Here is a 20642-nt window from a genome sequence, read left to right as displayed (position 1 = left end):
CTCCAGCCACTGCAAACAAACTCTGGATGCATGTGTCACCTTGAGCTTCTGGGTACTGGGAAACTGAATCTTGGTCCTTAGTGTTTGCAGGCAAGAGCCTTAACTCTCTTTTTTTTCTCTCTCTCTCTCTTTCTTTCTTTCTTTTTTTTTTTTGTTTTTTTGAGGTAGGGTCTCACTCTGGCTCAAGCTGACCTGGAATTTACTATGTAGTCTCAGGGTGGCCTCGAACTCTCGGCAATCCTCCTACCTCTGCCTCCCAAGTGCTGGGATTAAAGGCGTGCGCCACCACACCCGGCTCTTTTTTTTTTTTTTTTTCCGAGGTAGAGTCTCACTCTGGTCCAGGCTGACCTGGAATTAAGTATGTAGTCTATGTAGTCTCAGGGTGGCCTCAAACTCATGGTGATCCTACCTCTGCATCCCAATTGCTGGGATTAAAGGTATGCGCCACTATGCCTGGCATTTTGTTTTGTGATTTCTTGGAGTAGGGTCTCACTCTAGTCCAGGCAGACCTAGAATTCATTATGTAGTCTCAGGTGGCCTTGAACTCATAGTGATCCACCTACCTCTGCCTCCTGAGTGATGGGATTAAAGGCATGCACTACCATGCCTGGCTAAAATGTTCAATTTTAAATTGGAGTTATTAACCTATACATGGTAAGAGATGGCATGATGAATGCTTATGTAAGCATTGCTCAGCATGGAAAATTGTCAATATTTGACAAAATTATTTTGGATGCTACTACATCTACCACTTTAATACAAATGCAAAGGTCAACCACAACTGAGAGAAATATTTGTATTCTTACACAACAAATTAAAGCTCAATAGCCCTGAAGAATCAATAAAGGTGTGGTTGGTAATATGGGGTAATAGTGTGTTGCAGACAGGTTTGCATTGCTGGCAGAAAATACCTGACCAAGAGCAGCTTGTGGGTAAAAGGGTTTATTCTGGCTTACAGACTCAAAGGGAAGCTCCATGGTGGCAGGGAAAACGATGGCATGAGCAGAGCATGGACATCACCTCCCAGCCAACCTCAAAATGAACAACAGCAATAGGAGAGTATGACAAACACTGGCAAGAGGAAGTGGCAATAACACCCATAAGCTTACCCCCCAAAATACACCGTCTCCAGGAGGCTTTAATTCCCAAATTGCCATCAGCTGGGCACCTAGCATTCAGAACACCTAAGTTTATGGGGGACATCTGAATCAAACCACCACATAGTGGTGTTTTTTTTTTTTTTTTTTTTTCTGGTTTTCAAGGTAGGGTCTCGCTGTATCCCCAAGCTGACCTGTTATTCACTGTGTAGTCTCAGGCTGGCCTTGAACTCATAGAGATCCTCTTACCTCTGCCTCCCAAGTTGTGGGATTAAAGGCATGTGTCACCCAGCCAGGCAAGCATTTTTTTTTATTATTTAAATCAGTTTTATTTAAGAATTTCCAACATTGACAACTCTTATAAAAAGCATCCAAGCACATGACACAGAACTGCAGCAAACAGCATTCTTATGGGTAGCTAACAGACATGAGAACTTCCACCCTTCTTTGAGACACCTGAGCTCACTGGTGAACTCTGCTTCCAAGTTCTCCTGCAAAGCACACCACAAGCTCAGTCCATGTTCTCAGCCCATCAGCTTCAGTTCACGTTCCCACACTTCCAGATCAGTAACAGAGGAGAACACACACCATACAGCATTCACAGCAGTTGACAGAGGGGGAGGGAAAGTACAAGTATCATTTCACTTAACACATTCGGCTAATGTGGGTTATCTAAGAACAAAACTCAAAGTCTTCCAACAGATGTGGATGTCCTTTGAATGCAAAAACATTTGTACATTATTTGCTATCATTGCTCTCTGCACACTCTCTCACCAAAGCCACAGGATTGAGTGACACATTTTGCCAAGTTAAAAAATATCCATTTTGCACCACCAAGTCTCTGCACGCACTCTCCTTTTCTCGCTCATACTAGCCTTTCATGCCTCGGCACCACCATCAATCCCACACAAGGTTTCAAAAGTTCAAACAGCCTTCTGGTTCCATATCACAGCCTTGCGTTCATAGCGTTGATCCGATTCCATGAAATAAAGAGTAGTGGATAAAAATGGGACACCCACCGTCAAAGACACAGATGAGAAAGCATGTAGACAGAAGTATTCCTATGGCAGAATATTTACAGCACTTCTTTCAATGAAGCGCTTCTTCCATAAACATTTGAAATGAGATGAACTGCAGAGATTAAATGAAGGCTTCATATTAGACTTTTGTTATATGAGGGAAACAAGTGTTAAAAAACAAAACCAAACAAACAAACACTATGATATTATGATTTCTCCCAAAAGGAGACTTTCCTAAGGGAAAATTCCATATGGTGGGATTCAAATTAAAATAAGGAGAAAAGAATGTAGTTCTAATTCTAACCAATAGTTTTCACTTTGAACATGCAAAGAATTCACTTAACAAGTAAGTCCAAGGATGTAGTATTACAGGAGAAACCTTTTGAGATCAATTGTAGTGTGTTGGTTTACCAATCAGGTAAACAGCAGTTCATTTTCAGTCACTCAATATTTCAACCCTCTATGTAACAAAACTTATAAAATTCCTTTAGCTCTTCCTCTTTTTCTAAAGAAAAATGTCAAAAATACTGCTGAATAATATACTCCACACTGAAAAAACCAATTTTGAAAATTCTTAGTACATATGTATTTTACAATATACTTACCATGAGTTTAGAAAAATTTGAATTCCCACCATTCTATTTCAACCATCTACAACCCAATGTCTACATTCCCCAGCCAGAGGACTTAGAATCCATGCTTGAGCCAAAGCCTCCATTAAAACCACTGCCTGACCCTGCATTTGATGCTGATCCCCAACCAATAGCACCACTAGAATTAGAACCACTGTATTTGCTATTTCCAGAACCAAAAGCCTGGTTTGGTTTCCTCTGCATGTTACCCTGGCTTTGGTTATTACCAGATGGGCCTGACTGATTCTGCTGACTGGCTAACATGCCCATCATACCCCAACTGCTCTGCAGAGCTGCCTGGGCTGCAGCCATCATCGCTGGATTAATGCTAAAAGCACCAAAGTTCATCCCTCCACCCATATTACCACCCTGATTATTTCCCAAACCAGCTCCACCCCCCTATTGTTACCAAACCCACCCGGACTCCCAAAGCCACCTGGATTACCACCAAATCTTCCACTTCTTTGTAACTGTCTATTGCTATTGTGCTTAGGTTCAGCATTGGATATGCGCATGCTGATTCCTTTAATGATCAAGTCCTCGCCACAGAGAGACTGGGCAACCTGATCATCTGCAAATGTGACAAAGGCAAAAGCCCTGAATGGCTTGGGAATGAAGACATCTACCACCTCTCCATACTGACAAAAGAATTGCCGCAGCTCATTGGCAGTCATATCTTCTGTACAACGGCCAACAAAAACTTTTCTGCTTCTTAAAGGCTCATCTGGACTTTGCTTAGAATTAGGAAGTTTACAGTCACACCATCGCCCATCTATCATGTGTCTCTGTGACATTACTTTCACCTGGGTATCGTATTCCGTAAAGCGAACAAAGCCAAACCCTTTTGAATGACCAGTTTTAATATCCTTCTTAACCTGAACCATAAGAACTTCTCCAAAGGTACTGAAATAGTCTTTAAGATCCTGTTCAGTTGTTTTCCACGGGAGACCCAACACTATTAGGTCAGATGTTTTCTGGACAGCTCTTTTCACTTTCACTACTGAGGAAGCATCTGTCTCATCCATCTTCCTTTTATTATCTTTCGGATAGTTGACAACATATACCAGGTTTCCCCAGCCAGCATCAGGGGCATGCAGAATTCCTTCTACCAGACGGACACCTCTCAGACACTGAGACACTGGATTCCTGTAGCTTAGCCCACGTGCCCCTGGAAACTGGGCCGTACCAGCAGACAGCAGCACTGTCCCATCATCTTCTGACGGTGTTTCATTCTCGTCTTCTGTTACCCGAATATATTCAGACATCTTTTCTTACTTCTTAGCTAGGCCTGCAACTCAGGAGCGAGACAAGGAAAACTGAAAACAGAGAGGGATCCCGGACCAGCCTAGCTACCGCTTCATTCCCACTGCAAGCATTTTTTAAATTTATTTTTATTTATTTGAGTGAGAGAAAGAGAGAGGGAGGGAGAGGGAGACACATGCACCACCTTGTGCATCTGGCTTACATAGGTCCTGGGGAATTGAACCTGAGTCATTTGGCTTTACAGGCAAGTGCCTTAACTGCTAAGCCATTTCTCTAGTGACCCCCCCCACCACCATTTTTAGTTATTTCTTCTAGGTAACTATTCTTCTTTCGCCTACAAAGTTGTTTTGTGAATTAGGCTGTAATATTTGAATGCAATAATGCAAGAATAAGTTCTTTTGCTTTTAACATTGAGTAATATTGAGTCAACATTGAGTAATATGACTTAAATAGCATCTATGAGAGATTAACCTTGGTGCGTGATAGCTAGGTTTGTGAGAGAGCGAGCTATACATGAAGTGGATGAAAATCCTATATAAGACGACACTAGAATAATATTGATGTGAGGAAGGTAGACATATGAAAGAAGGTGACAAAAGAATAGGGTTTGATGGGTGTGGAGGTACATGTTTTTAATTCCAGGACATATGAAGCTGAGGTAGGAGGATTGCTGAGTTCCAGATCAGCCTGGACTAAAAAGTGAGTTCCAGATCATCCTGGGCTAGGGTGAAACTCTACTTCAAAAACAACAGCAGTCTGGAGAGATTGCTTAGTGGTTAAGGCGCTAGCCAGCAAAGCCTAAAGACCCAGGTTTAATTCCCCAGTACCCATATAAGCCAGATGTACTAGATGACACATACATGTGGAGTTTGTTTGCAGTGGCTAAAGGTACCTGCATGCCATTCTGTCTCTCTATCTGCCTCTTTCTCTAGCTCTCTGTCAAATAAATAAATATTTAAACAACAACAACAACAGAAAGAGTAGGGTTAATATTTGAAATTACAAAACAAAAATAAAACTGGGTTGCTGACAATTTACAAAAAAAATAGCAAAATTCCAAGTTTGTAGATGAAGGAGGATAATGATGTGACTTATTTAATTTCTCTAGGCTTTCAGTTTCCATATTTACAAAAGAGGTATAGAGAATGATTAGGTTGCATGCCTTCTGAATTTGATGTAGAGATCACATACACTTGTAGCAATATATACTTTTTATGAGAGAGAGAGAGAGAGAGAGAGAAAGAGAAGGAGAGAGAGAGAGAGAGAACTGGCACAGCAGGGCCTCCAGCCACTGCAGGCAGACTCCAGATGCACGTGCCCCCTGTGTGTATGTGGCACCTGTGCGTCTGGCTTATCTGGAACCCGTGGAGTTGAACGTGGGTCTTTAGGCTTTGCAGGCAAGTACCTTAACTGATAAGCCATCTCTCCAGTCTGAAATGTATACTTTTAAGCTGTTTCTATGGTGAGCAGCAATAAAAAGGCATAAAAATGATAAGTTTTGCTCCAAAACCTGATTTTAAATGATCTCAGTTGGGGAATTGCTTTGATGTCAATCTGCTTGAAATCCCTTTTGATTTCCAATGCTGTCTTAGAAGTTTTTTCTTTTTTTGAAAAGGCCCCAAAAGTAGCCGGGCATGGTGGCGCACGCCTTTAATCCCAGCACTCAGGAGGTAGAGGTAGGAGGATCGCTGTGAGTTCGAGGCCACCGCGAGACTACAGTGAATTCCAGGTCAGCCTGGGCTAGAGTGAGACCCTACCTCGAAAAACCAAAAACCAAAACCAAAAACAAAAACAAAAAAAAGAAAAAGAAAAAGAAAAAGAAAGAAGGAAAAGAAAAGGCCCCAGAAGAAAAGTTTGGGAATTGACATTTTATGTTCCAGTAGTTTGAACTACCCAAATTAATGTGCAACTCCCACTTCCCCTGCTCAGGTTTCCTCCCTCCTCAATACTAAAATGGAAACACGGCATGTGAAATAGGAATCCCTTTCCGGTTCTTCTGATCTATATACTTGAGTAGCAAAACATATATCTGGTTGTCTTTGATACACTTTCGTCTTTAAAAATGAGAGAAACAGAATGAGAGAGGAGAGGGACAGAAAGCTGCCCTGCTGCATGGGTGTTGTGCTTGCACTAACCTTTGCCCCAGCTCTAGCTACTCCCCAGGAGAGAGTCGGGCATTTATTGTCTACACTTTTTTTCTTCCCAGTGCTGAACCCCATAATATACAGCATAAGGAACCAGGAGGTGACAGTTACAATAAAGAGACTTATGGCAAGAATGTTCTGGTTTAGGAATCCAAAGACATTTCTTTAAAAAAATATTTTTGGTTATTTATTTGAGAGCAACAGAGAGAGAAAGGGGTGGGGGGAGAGAGAGAGAGAAAAGGAGAGAGAGAGAATGGGCACCCCAGGGCTTCCAGCCACTGCAAACGAACTCCAGATGAGTGCGCTCCCTTGTGCATCTGGCTAACATGGGTCCTGGGGAATTGAGCCTCAAACCGGGGTCCTTAGGCTTCACAGGCAAGCGCTTAACCGCTAAGCCATCTCTCCAGCCCAATAACCTTTCTTCTTAGAAAAATAGTGCATGATCTGAAGGAACCGAAGCCCAAAAGAAACTAATGAAGCAGAGATTGTCCCCACTAATTCTACCACTTCTATTGTAGTCTAACAATGAAGTACTGCGTGGCTGCCTGCCACCTTACAAAGCTTTTCTTTTCCACTCACAGGACTCTGAACAAGGACTGGCACAGGGAGCTCAGAAAAAAAGAAGGGGCACATGGCTGGATAGGGCGTGAGAGTGGACGTTATTCTGCCACCTTTTGAAATTTGTTATTTATTTATTTGAGAGAGAGAGAGAGAGAGAGAGAGAGAGAGAGAGAGAGAGAGAGAGAAGGAAAATACAGGTGCACCAGGGCCTTCTGCTGCTGTAAACAAGCTCCAGGCGCATGTGTCACTTTGTGCATCTGACTTGACATGGGTAGTGGGGAATTGAACCCATACCACCAGGCTTAAATCACTGAACAATTTCCTCAGTCCACTGTCTCTCTCTCTTTTTTTTTTTCCTGGATTTTCAAGGTAGGGTCTCACTGTAGCCCAAGCTGACCTGGAACTCACTATGTAGTCTCAGGGAGGCCTCAAACTCATGGCAATCCTCCTACCTCTGCCTCTCAAGTGCTGGGATTAAAGGCATGCGCCACCATGGCCAGCTGTCACCTCTTTAGAACATATAATAAAACATTTAACAAGCCTCTCTCTCTCTAAATGTATAGCTATATGTACATAATATATGTATGTATGTATGTACACACACACACACACATATATGTAATCTTTGGAGATAGACACAGTGGTACCCACCTGTACAGTCCCTGTACATGGGGGTACTGAGGCAGGTAGGTCACTTGAGCCCTGGAGATTGCAGGAAAGGGATAGATGGATGATGGGAACTAGAGAATAATGCTTTCTTTAAAAGAGAAAAAGGAAAGAACCTTATTCCCCTTTGACATTGAATATGCAGTGCAGTAGGTGATGATAGACATCCCTTCCCTGATCTGGTTGTATAATGTGAAAGGGAGGGGAAACACAGCAAAGCACTATGGAAACCCGAGACAAGAGTTCTTGGAGTCTAGGGTCAAGTAATAGCATTAAGATTCAGGGCCATGCAACTATTTTCTTTATTGTGGAGGAGATCCAATAATTATTTTATTGATATCAATGTTATTTGTTGAAATAAATAAACTTCTCAATTTTTGATGTGCTCTTTTCTCACAGAAGATTTAAAGCAGTTAAAAATATTCTCAGGGTGTGGTGCCACATGCCTTTAATCCCAGCATTGTGGAGGCAGAGGTAGGAGGATTGCCACAAATTCAAGGTCCCCCTGACTACATAGTGAAATCCAGGTCAGTTTGGGCTAGACTGAGACCCTACCTCAGCAAACCAAAAGAGAATATACTTCGGTATGTTTAGGTATGTTGGTGCTGGGAAGATGGCTCAGTGGGCATGGTCCTTGCTGCACAAGCATGAGGATTTCTGTTTGGATCCCCAGCACCCACAACGACATTGGGCGTGGTGGCAGCGCACCTGCAAACCTGTTATGGGGAGGTGGAGACAGATGGGTCCTTGGAGCTTTCTGGTTAGCTAGTATCTCAGATTGTGTGAGTGTCACCTTTAGTGAGGGACCCTGTCTCCATCAATAGAATGGAGAGCAATTTAGGAGACATAATAACAGTAGTAGATTCCCCCCTAGAGCCTCCGACCCCACAGCCTCAGGCTTTTGATCAAGCTTATGGTACTAGCCACGAATTCCTTTTTTGTGGAGGCCACTTCAAACTCAATCACAAACCAGCTGTTTTCCATCATGATAGTCATGTCCCTGTTGCAGCAGTGCACACATTGTGCCAGGCTGGTTGTTAGCACAGCACATAAGGTCTGCAACTGAACGAAATGGATTTTCTAGGACTAATTTTCAACACAGGCTGATGGTGTTACATTAACAAGCAAGTCTCTAAATGCAATTCTGAAATAACTCTTTCACAATCAGTAGAAGGATACAACGCTTTGATTTACTGAATTGATTTTAGGAAATAAGTCTAAACTATATTAGATCCTTATTAGACATGTCTTCAGGAAGTGCTTTGAAATCTCTTATACAAAAATGACTTCATAGGAATGGGAGAAAACTTTAGACTATATTTTCTGTCCAAGAGTTGAAATACATATATTCTGCAGTAACTATGAGCTAAGATGTTGTATTCTTTTCATATAAGATTTGGATATAATTGGTTTTCATTAATTTTGTTATATATCCATGACATGTTCCAGTTTCACAATGGAACTACAAAGGGATTACATCTGAATAGTACATAATAATGCCACGATGTTCTAAATTAAGTTCACTTAGAAATAAAATTATGGTCTAAGCCTATTGGAGTGACTCTTTGTGGCATTATCTATGTGAAGGAAATGGTTCTGCTGCTATGTTTGAGAAGGTTAGTTAATAAAGCTAAAACATCTGGCTAGGCTGGGTGTGGTGGTGCACACCTTTAATCCCAGCACTCGGGAGGCAGAGGTAGGAGGTTCATCACAAGTTCAAGGCCACCCTGAGAGACTACATAGTGAATTCCAGGTCAGCCTGCACTAGAGTGAGACCCTACCTCAAAAAAAAAAAAAAAAAAAAAATCAAGCAGGCTGTCGCTGAGCATTAGATATATTCTCATTGACACTCAGAAGTATATTGTAGTCACCATAACTGATGCAGAGTATGAAATATAAAGTCAGAAGTTGTGATGGTTGATGCTATCAACTTGATGGGATCTACTACAAATTTCTGGGCACGTTTGTGAGGGACCTTCTCGATTAGGTTAACTGAGGGGCAAAGATCCATTGTAACTGTAACTGTGAGCCACCCCATTCCATGGGCTGGCATCCTGGACTGACTATTTACTTACTCTGAAATAAAATTATGCTCTGAGCCAACTGATGTAAATCAAGGAGAATAAAAAGGAGAGAGTCAGGCTGGGGAAATAGCTTAGTGGTTAAAGTGTCTTGCTTGCAAAACCTTTGGCCAGATGCAAAGGTGCACTTATATTTGTAATCCCAAAGTGCCTGTAACGAGGGGAGGCAGAGCCAGAAAAATGTGAAGTTCGGGACCAGCTAGTCCTGTGTTTGTTAGTTTGTAGTATGGCAGTTCATTTGCAGTGACAAGAGACCCTGTCTCAAAGAAGGTGCAGCACAGACATCTCGAAATTGTCCTCTGATCTCTACATGGCTGCTTTGGCATATGCATATGTGTGCACACTCACGTGCAAACACACACACACACGCAAATAAATAAATAAAGAGAAAGGGTGCTAACAGTAATCTCCCTTCCTCTGTCTCTCTGCTTCTTGTCTAGGCATGCTTCTGCTGCCATGCCTCCCTTGCCATTGTGGCTTGCTTCCCCCAATCTGTTAAGAAATAAACTCTTCCTCTTTTACCTTGCTTCTTGGCATGTATTTTGTCACAGCAACAAAGAAAATGACCAGCACAGAAGTCTTGGTTTAAAAATCCTAGGTCAGGGCTGGAGAGATGGCTTAGCGGTTAAGCGCTTGCCTGTGAAGCCTAAGGACCCCGGTTCGAGGCTCAGTTCCCCAGGTCCCACGTTAGCCAGATGCACAAGGGGGCGCACGCGTCTGGAGTTCGTTTGCAGTGGCTGGAAGCCCTGGCGCGCCCATTCTCTCTCTCTTCCTCTATCTGTCTTTCTCTCTGTGTCTGTCACTCTCAAATAAATAAATAAATAATTAAAAAAAAAATCCTAGGTCAGGGCTGTGAGATGGCTCAGCAGTTAGAGGTGCCTGCTTGCAAAGCCTGATGTTCTGGGCTCAATCCCTCAGTCCCCACATAAAACCAGATGCACAAAGTGGTGTAGGCATCTGGAGTTTGTCTGCAGTGGCTAGTGACCCAGGCATTCTCATGCTTTCTTCCTCCCCAGCCCTCCTGCCAAATACATACATGGTAAGAAAAGAAATTAAAATAGATAATAAAGATCCCAGGTCAGTCACAGGCCAGTTATGCAAAACTGGATAAGTCAATTAACTTTTGTAAATTGTGATTTCCTCCTCTAAAGTATTTAAGTATTGAACACAGCCTAATTTAATCAGTAAAATTCTATAAAAGTGAAACTTCATAAACCTTTGTCAAGTGAGTCACGTGGACAGTGTCACAGGCATGACTGTCTTTTGCCTTCTGCATCATCACTTAGCACTGGGTCTTCATCCTGACAGTCATCCTGGTAGCCATTCTACCTCATGTGTGTGCGTCTCAACCCCAGCTGTTCTCCAGAGAAGCATCAGGTGGTCAACCTGTGCTGAATTCCTGGATGCATAGTAGGAGGAACAAACTTAAGGATGCTCATGGAAAAAGAAGAATTTGCACAATCCTTGCTGTTCAGGACACATTGACTCTTGCTGGGCAGTGCCAATTAAGAACCTATTTCTACAGGGGTGAAGTGTACAAAGGGTAGAAGTCAAGAGGAAAAAGATCTTTAAGTTTCAGGACTTGTTGAAATTTCTGTTGTTCATCATTTGTTGCTGGGTGTCCATTTTCTATCTGTGTAGCCAGGATTTTTCTTCAAACCTGAAATCATTGGTCTGTGAGGCCTGTTGAAAGGATTATCAAGTAAGGGTGTGGATAGCAGAGTCCTGTGTCATTGCAGCATTGATCACAGTAACTAAGGTTTCTGTTGCAGTCAGGTTCACATTGCTGGCAGAAATCACCTGATCAAGAGAAGCTTTTGGGAAAAAAGGGTTTATTTTGGCTTATAGACTCAAGGGGAAGCTCCATGATGGCAGGGGAAAATGATGACATGAGCAGATGTTGGACATCACTTTCTGGCCTATATCAGGTGGACAACAGGAACAGGAGAGTGTGCCCAACACTGCCAAGGGGACACTGGCTGTAATACCCATAAGCCTGCCTCCAACAATACACTGCCTCCATGAGGTGTTAATTCCCAAATCTCCATCAGCTGGGAGCCTAGCATTCAGAATGCCTAAGTTTATGGGGGACAGCTGAATCAAACCACCACAGTTTCCTTTGGGTCATATTTCTCCCTAGAAGTGAAATACAGTTCTTGCTTTTCCAAAAATATATTCACATTTTTGGAAGGTTATAAGCTAAGATGACAACTGTTTCAAGTTCTGATGGCACCAAAGCTCTCAGGATTGTCAAATGTTGGCAAAACCTGGAGTTATTATATCATATTTTTTTCTACAATGTAAACCAGTATTTTTTCTAATGCTGGAAGATTTCTTGTTTTGAGTACTTTTTATAAGACTGGGAAAGAGAAAGGGGGGGAGGGAGAGAATGAGAACAGAAGAGAAAGCGAATAAGCACGCCAGGATCTTTTGGTGGTGCTGCAAATAAACTCTAGACACATGCACCACTTTGTGCATCTGGATTTACTTCAGTACTTGGAAACTCCTTGCAAACAAGTGTTTTTAACCACGGAACCATCTCTCCAGCCCAATGTTGGATGACTTTCAAAGGTCTACTTTCCTTGGATGACATGGGAAAATGAATTCCATGGCTAAGGGTGGGAAAATAAGATAATTTCTTTTTTTCTTTAAATATTTTATTTTTATTTATTTGAGAGTGACAGAGAGAGAAAGCGGCAGATAGTGAGAGAGAGAGAGAGAATGGGCATGTCAGGGTCTCCAGCCACTGCAAACGAACTCCAGACGCGTGTGCTCTCTTGTGCATCTGGCTAACATGGGTCCTGGGGAATTGAGCCTCGAACTGGGGTCCTTAGGCTTCACAGGCAAGCGCTTAACTGCTAAGCCATCTCTCCAGCCTGATAATTTCTTTTTAAAATTAAAAAAAATTATTTGTGAGGAGAAAAAGAGAAAGTATGAGCAGACATTAACAAACTTCAGACATATGCACCATTTTGTGCATCTGTCTTTGAGTGAGTGTAGGAAAAAACCCCCACAGGGGGTCCCCACGCTCTGCCTGGATAAGGCAACACCCCAAATCACTCACTCACGAGAAGCGGTCTTGATGCAAACTGCAAGAGGATTTTATTCCAAGCGCGCTGGGGCCCACAGTCGTACACCGCACAGGGGTAGAGGACTGCAGAGCCCCGAATGCAGGGATGGGGTAGTTTTTATAGGGTTTCTAACAAAGCCTGTGCCTTAGACCAATCATTTTCTAATATTAGGAGCCCCGCAGGGTGTTAGCCAGTCAGTTGGTGCCACCCCATAGTTTCTAAGCCAATTAGTTTATGACCTTGGTGGTCAGCGTTTGCACAGGTCCTTGGGTGGGAGTAGCAGAGTGTGGTATCAGTCTCCTGTGACCTTGGAGGTCAGCACTTGTGCAATTCCTTAGGTGGGGGTAACAGAGTATGGTATCAGCCTCCTATGACCTTGGTGGTCTGAGGCAGGCTGCTACAGCCTATGGTGCGAGTTACTAAGGCTTACAGTGTAGGCTACTAAGGCTTACAGTGTGGGCTATTAAGGCTTATGGTGTAGGCTATTTACAGAAACCAAATAAGTGGTTCACTTCATTACTCATTTCCCATCCTTGAGGGCTATCTCATGCCCTTTTACCTAGTTTTATATTAGGAGTGGGCTCTGATACAATGAGAAGAGGGATTCTTTACTTGCTTCTGACAGAGAGTAAAACCTGGAGTTTGAGGTATGCAGGTGGCCCGCTTAAGCTCCCTTTGGAGCGTGATAGTATTTCTGAGCTTCTGAATTCTTGGGCCTTTCATGAGGACTGGTGAATTGAACCTGGGTGGTAAGGTTTTACAAGCAAATACCTTTAGCCATGGAGCAATCTCTCCATCCCTAAACTTGTTTCTTTCTTTTTTTCTTTTTTTCTTTTTTTCTTTTTGGTTTTTTTGAAGTAGGGTCCCTAGCCTAGGCTGACCTGGAGTTCACTACGTATTCACAGGGTGGCCTCGAATTTAGCAATCCTCCTACCTTTGCTTCCCAAGTGCTGGGATTAAAGGTGTGCACCCCCATGCCTGGCTTTTCTTTCTTTCTTTCCTTTTTTAAAAAAAATTATTAATTTAATTTATTAGTTTTCTTTTCAGTAAATACAGGCATTTTGGTACCATTGTTTAGGCTCATCCATGATCTACTCCCTCCCATTGGACCCTCCATGTTGATGTAAATGGGTCATGCATTGTGGAGTTAGCCCACAGTTATTGGTACGATAAATGTCTCTGCATATCATGACCCAACATGTGACTCTGACATTCTTTCCTCCCCCTCTTCCACAAAATTTCCCTGAGCCATGTTGGGTTCATTTCTGGTCTGCTTCAGTGCTGAGGTGTTGGGGGCCTCTGAGGCTCTGGCTTCTCTGATTTGGTAGGAGTTGATTTTTCTCTGTGTTGGTCTCCTTCCCCTTTGTGCTGGTATCTGGTTCATCAGGAAAACATCATCCTTGCTTGTTTCGCCAATTGTCCTTAGTTTCAGTCGGGCCCCTTTTGAGGTATGATGGGGCAGCTCTCTCCTTAGGATCTGCATCTATCTTTCTTTCCTGGTCTCTGCAACACAGCTAGGCAGTCGCCATCTTGGCCGGAAGTCCCCTCCTTTTTTTTTTTTTTTTTTTTTTTTTTAGGTTTTAGACTTTATTAGATTAAGAGAAGGAAGTACAGAGAGCTCCTGTCAGATGGAAGGCATGAGGGGGTAAAGAGCCCATGTGGGAGTAGGAGTTCCCTACACCCCATCATCCCAACCCAGTTGGGCTGAGACAAGGGGGGCTTATCAGAGCAGAGATCTGGAAGCTCAGGAGAAGTGAACAGTCCAAAAGAGGCTGTGCCCACCTGGTAAGCATCTATTTATAATCTTATTGTTGTGGGCTCTACCCTCAGGTTCAGGTGAGACTGAGAGAGAGCTGATTGGTCTGGACTCAGGGACTGGCTCAGGAAGAGGCCAGACATTATGCTGCCAAATTTTGGGGCTGATATTAACCAACCAGAATACCAGGACCAGATTTAAACCTTAATTTTAGGGAAGGGGAATTCCTTCCCAGGGAGAGACTCAGGTTGTTTTTGGAAAAACAGATCTATGTAATTCCTTTCAGCAAGAGATAAGGAGAATCCAGATCCTTCTCAAACCTCTAGCATTATAGAGACAGAAAGAGCAGGCCCTAAGACATTCCTACTTTTTACTTTCAGGGCCCAGTCACCCTAAACTGCCTCAGTCCCTCTTCTGAAGAAGTAATCCTATTGTTGCTAGGGAATTGGGGCAAAGATTGATCTTACTTCTTCAAGATGAGTGGAGTCATTGGGTGTGGCAGTTGGGAAACTTCTCCAGTGGGACTATCTAAGGGACCACAAACATGCATTGGTGGAGTACATGAGGACATTCCTGGAAGAAAAAGTTGGTGAGGAAGAATAAAAACAAGGATTAAAGGGGGAGTAGGCACACAACAATCTGGAGGTCTTTAGTGTTCCCATTCTTGTACACTTTCAGGCCTTGTAGAGTGATGGATGGAACCCAGGTAGATGGAGCTAGATTATCTCAGGGCCATCTGAGTGTGAGATGACTATACACAGGAGGAGGTAAAGTTAAAACAGCAACTGAGTATATGGGGCCCAAAGATCAACAGAATAACCATAAAGATTGTAACAGGTACAATCTTTTTCCTATACTTCTGTGAGGATGTCCAAAGCCATGTGATTTTATGTAATTGTCTTTTTTATCCTTTGAACCTCAGAATTAACAGGGGACATTCATTCAGCTGTGTCACTTAAAGCCTTCTGGGTATGTTTAGTTGAGTTTCTATATGCCAAATGATGTCTTTTAAGCTAACAGATGGAATTAAAAAGATGGAAGCCAAATGATTGTGCTCATTAAAAAACACTTCTAGTCCATTAGTGTCTCAATATGGGTAAATTTGTAGGGCATTATAAAGTTTTTTCTTGTTGCCCTTGCATCCAAGGTAATCCTAGAGTGCACCTTCCAATCCATCCTGGGGATAACCAGGCCCAAAGGTTAGTACCACAGAGCTAGTGGGTGCCATTGTGGGTTGTCCAATGTACTTTTAGCCTCTGGACACATTTAATAACAAACCATTTTGATGGTCAGAGGACAATGATGTTCTGGCATAAGTCAGGAAGGACCCATCATTGTTCTCAACATAAGGGAGCCTTTTGACTTAAGTGACCTTTGGTCTGAGTCATCCAGATATGTGTATTTTGGATTTGACAATAAGCATCCTGAGATCTGTGGCTGTTCTCTATTGTGGAGTAGAACTACTAGAGATGGGGCCAAGATACCTCAGGGATTTGTTGGTTTCTCTCGTTGAAAAGCTCTTTTTGTGTTCTAGTTTATTATTTTTATTTTTATTTTTTTTAGGTTTTTCGAGGTAGAAACTCACTATGGTCCAGGCTGACCTGGAATTAACGATGTAGTCTCAGGGTGGCCTCAAACTCATGGCAATCCTCTCTTCCTCCTGAATGCTGGGATTAAAGGCGTGTGCCACCACACCCAACCTCTGTTTATTTTTGGTAGACTTAATAGGCAATTTATCTTTTTTGTTGTTGTTTTGGTTATATGTTTCTCTCTGGCCAAGCAAGTAGCCAAAATTTTAATCAAATATGTACCTTTGGAGGTGAATAGTGGCTATTCACCTCCCAAGAAACTCTAGGTACCTGGGAGGAGCTCTATGGCTTTCTCAGTATTGGCATTATCTGTAAGGATGAGTCAGGGCTGTGCTGAACAAGTGGCTTTTGTTAGGAAGCCTGGAGGACATTTTTTCCCTCTGTTTTGACTCTCTTCTTATAGATTGTATACTTTTGCTTTTTAAGTTCAGTCTTTGGGTCTCTGTGTCTTCCCTGATCAGGAAGACAGGTGACTTAAGTGTGCCATCTTCTCTTGTGACCTTCTGTCCTGGGAGCAGAGGCCAAAATATTGGTTTCCTTTTTAGTTTTGGTGTCTCCAATTGGCTTTGGCTTCTACTATTGGTTAAACTGCTTTCTTGAGATTCACAAACACAAATCTCTGAAATTCTAGAGTGGAGTTTCTGTGAACATTTGGCTATGAGAATTTTTTTTTGGTTTTTCGAGGTAGGGTCTCACTCTAGCCCAGGCTGACCTGGAATTAACTATGTAGTCTCAGGGTGGCCTTGAACTCACGGCAATCCTCCTACCTCTGCCTCCCGAGTGCTGGGATTAAAGGCGTGCGCTACCACGCCCGGCTTGAGAATATTTTTCCTTTCACTTAAAAATTCTTATACAAGGGATTTAAAATTTAAAAGTTATTATTAATTATTATTATTTTCACCTATGCATGTGTGGTGTGTGCGTGTGTTTATGCAAAAGCTAGAAGAGAACATTGGGTGTCCACTATTGCTCATCTATGGTGTTTCCTTAAGGTCCAATTTTCTATTATTGGTCAGGCTGGCTAACCAGAGAGCCTCAGATTCTGTCTTTGCTGTTCATATGAATGGTGCTATAGTCATGAGTGGTTATGTTCAGCTTTTAAAAAAATAGTTATTTGTGAGAGAGAGAGAGAGAAAGAGAGAGAGCACACAAGAGAACACATGGGCATGTCAGGGCCTCTTGCTGCTGCAAACAAAGCACTGACACATGTGCCACCTTTTCATCTGGTTTGGTATGGGTACTGGGGAATTGAATTTGAGCTAGCAGGCTTTGAAAACAAGTGCTTAATCATTGGACCATCTTACTAGCTCACATTTAAATTTTTTAAAAATTTAATTGCAAGCTGCACAGAGAAGGTGAGAGACAGAAAGAAAGATAGAAAGAATGGACACACTAGGGCCTCTTGCCACTGCAAATGAACTCCAGATGTTTGTGCCATTTTTTTCTGAGTAGGATCTCACTGTATACCAGGGTGACCTGGAACTCTGTAGTCCTATACTGGCCTCAAACTCACAGCAATCCTTTCACCTCTACCTCCTGAGTGTTGGGATTAAAGGGGTCACACAACCATGCCTGGCCAGTTTTTTTTTTTTTTAATTTATTTATTTTCAAGAGAGAGAAGAGAGACGGGGGTGGGGGAGAAGAAGAGGAAGAAATGGATATGCCAGGGCCTCTAGCCACTGCAAATGAACTCCAGATACATGCGCCACTTTGTGCATTTGGCTTTACGTGGGTACTGGGGAATTGAATCTGGGCCATTAGGCTTTGCAAGCAAGTGTCTTAACCACTAAGCAATCCCTCCAGCCTGGGATATGGGTTTTGATTAATAGAAATAGTGACTGACTTGCTTGGGGACATAGAGGCACAGAGCCTACTTGCCCACTATACTCATTGTAGTTTGAAGTTGAATGTGGGAAAACAAGATCACAATGGTGGGATTAGCCAGAAGCACACAGCACACCAGTGTGGAAGTAGGAGAGAGCATCCTGGGAGAAAATGATGCACTGGTCACAGAAGCATTATTGCTGCCTCCTTGGACACCATAATGGTCATGTCTAACTCCTCTGAGTCTATAAGATGGTCCAGAAGGTCACTAAAGGAGTATATGTCTGCTAAGGAATGAGTAGATTTTTCTCAGAAGATTTAAAAATGGGTATTTTCTTAGTACCTATAAAATCTAAGGCACATTAAATTCAGCTATTACACAGGGGAAGAGAGGCACAGAAGTGCTACCTGTACTAAGTTCCTCACATTGTATGTCAGTTAATTAAAGCAGTGTGAAAATGAAGTGTTGGTTATGTTGAAAGACAAGACATGTAAAGCAAAAGAGCTTGGTTGCCAGTTTTAATCTTCAAAGCCATGCCCCTAGTCACACTATCCAACCCAACTGCCCTTCCTAAATTCAAAATTATCTTCTCAACCTGTGACATATTTTGAATGTCATTCAAAAATATGTTTTTGATTTTGGTTTATTAAGGTAGGGTCTCGCTGTAGCCCAAGTTGACCTGGAATTCACTTTGTAGTCTCAGAGTAGCCTTGAACTCACAGCAATCCTCCTACCTCTGCCTCCCAACTGCTGGGATTAAAGGCGTGACCACCACACCTGGCTGAAACTGTGAGCCTATACAGGACTGAAAAGATTCCAACATCTCAAATTTAAGTGTATGCTGTCCATATCTTGTAAAATACAATGTATTACGTGTCCTCTAGGTTTTGTCTTTTTACTGCATATAACTGTATATAAATACAGTTATAAAACTAGTCATTAAAAAATTCAGCTATTACAAAACCATAGTTGGGGGTGGAGAAAAAGGAGGGGAGAGAGAGAAGGAACATCAAGAGAGAAAAGAATGGATAACTTAAAAGAAAGGTTAAAATATAACTTTGTATTTTTAGTCTGGAGTTAGTGAAATACTCTTAAATTATGCCTTCTTTGTCATGCACAGATGACTATGACTATCTTGCCAAACTACCTTAAATGTGAAGAGTAAAAACTAAAGCAATGCTTAAAACATTACAAGATCTACTACCAATTAAAACTGTTGAGAATATTGTATCCCTGAACAATTCCTATTTGTGTTCAAACAAAGACCTATTGGGGATGGTCCAGTGGAAAGCCAAGTTAGCCTCCTGGGACTTGGTGGAATCACAGTGGGCAGGGAATTCTCCAGAAACAAGAAGAAGAGAGTGAGAGCAGAGTTCCAAAACTGCACATACCAAGTCCTGTGTTTTCCCTGGTGAAGAGGAAGTGGGGAAGTTCAGGGCAGTGCGTATGTGTGTGCCGTCCTCAGAGAAAGGGGGTTTCTCAGAGGTTCAGCTCTGTGGCTCTCATGACATTAGTGATCTTAGGAGGATCACAGCACGGGTTTCACTCAGCCTCAGGTCAAGCATGTGGTGCCAGCTTCTCCAAGCAGCAAGAAAGGAAAGAAGGGGCAATGAATGCCTGGATGACTGAGCTGCCGTGTGGTGTAGAGCCTGGGAATGGACAGGTGAGTGCTACTGACCTTGACATCTCTTGACTCTTAAGGGCTTGACAAAGGAACAAAAGGAAAGAGAGCCAATAAGTACAATAGAAACTCACAGCATTTTACTTTTACCCTAGTGAGAAGAGCCTCGGAGAGAAGTAAACTGGACAGTGAAGAATGGGTTCATTTTTCATTTCCTTGTCATGCCTGGATGAAGACAAAAAAGGCAAGAGTAAATTGTTGTGTGTATGTTAGTTACACTTTGAATACTCTTAAAAATAGAATACCACTTAAAATAAAAAAAAAATAGAATACCATGGGATGGAAAGATAGTCCAGTGGTTAAAGATGCTTGTTTGTAAAGCCTGACAGCCTGTGTTTAATTCCCTAGTACCCACATAAAGCCCGATGCACAGTGTGCTGCATATATCTGAGTTAATTTGCTGCAGCAGGAGGCCCTAGCATGCCCATTTTTTCTCTCTCTCTCTGCTTGCAAATAACTATTTAAAATGTTTTACAAAATAGAATACCCTATAAGAAACCTTAAGACCAAAATCAAGTATATAGGATAGAAGTGAAAACTCAAGTATAAATAGTAAAAGTTTAAATTTGGACCAAGGAATACTTAACAATTGAATATTAAACTTAATTCTGGCTTCTTGAAACTAATGCAAAGGAGCTGACATAAACTATATAGCCATCATAGTCAAGTAGGATGTCTTAAATATGTCCATTCAAAGAAATATGTGTGTAACATTCTTGAAATCCCAGGTATTAAGGCAGAAGGGTCCATGAATTGAAGGCCAGTCTTACTAATAGCCAGCATATATCACAAAACAACCAAACAGAACAAACCTTGTGTTGTGTCTCATTCCTGTAATCACAGGACTTGAGGGGCTGAGGCAGCGTGAGCTCCACAAGTTTGAAGCCAGTTTGGGCTACATGGTATGTACCCAACCAGCCTGGTCTACAGGCTACAGAGTGAGATCTAGTCTCAAAACCAACCAACCCAACAAACAAACCCCAATACTGAAAAAAGAACAAAGCTAAAGCATTCAGCCAGCAAGAAAGAACTGTAAATGTCTTGGTAGAGGTATGTGTGCATTGAGAACTCAAGAGGACATCCCTTCTGCAAGCAAATGGTGCTTGCTTATATCTCTGGGGATTCTGAGTACTAGTCATATTCTACACTGAGACCCTTGTGTGACTTTGAAACTTGCTTGAACGCTGGTTGAATAGAGGAATATGCTTGCAGGATATCGCTTCCTGGAGCTGAGCAAATTTTGCTTCAGGGCACAGC

At 42.3% G+C, this 20642-nt stretch overlaps 1 protein-coding gene across 2 annotated transcripts; it reads right to left on the bottom strand.

Annotated features, from left to right (window-relative positions):
* Nucleotides 1–2172: 2172 nt before the first annotated feature.
* LOC123453214 (TAR DNA-binding protein 43-like) lies at nt 2173–4013 on the bottom strand. Of its 2 annotated transcripts, none has more exons than XM_045134570.1 (2): nt 3167–4013; nt 2173–2228 (listed from the first exon to the last, which is right to left on the bottom strand). In XM_045134570.1, the coding sequence occupies exons 1-2, from the start codon at nt 4011–4013 to the stop codon at nt 2173–2175; spliced, it is 903 nt and encodes a 300-aa protein (XP_044990505.1). The 2 variants fall into 2 exon arrangements, with proteins under 2 accessions (XP_044990505.1, XP_044990507.1); XM_045134572.1 differs by having other exon boundaries at nt 3185–4013.
* Between the last annotated feature and the right edge of the window lie 16629 nt (nt 4014–20642).

This window comes from Jaculus jaculus, chromosome 1 (genome assembly GCF_020740685.1).
Source record: "Jaculus jaculus isolate mJacJac1 chromosome 1, mJacJac1.mat.Y.cur, whole genome shotgun sequence".
Lineage (NCBI taxonomy): Eukaryota > Metazoa > Chordata > Mammalia > Rodentia > Dipodidae > Jaculus > Jaculus jaculus.
This window is presented reverse-complemented; position numbering and strand designations above follow the sequence as displayed.

Coding starts and splice junctions, on each gene's coding strand:
- LOC123453214 (XM_045134570.1), bottom strand. CDS start 4,013: ATGTCTGAATATATTCGGGTAACAGAAGACGAGAATGAAACACCGTCA. Junction 2,229..3,166: donor AGGTGGCTTTGGGAGTCCGG/GTGGGTTTGGTA, acceptor TAATCTCTGCAG/TTCATCTCATTTCAAATGTT.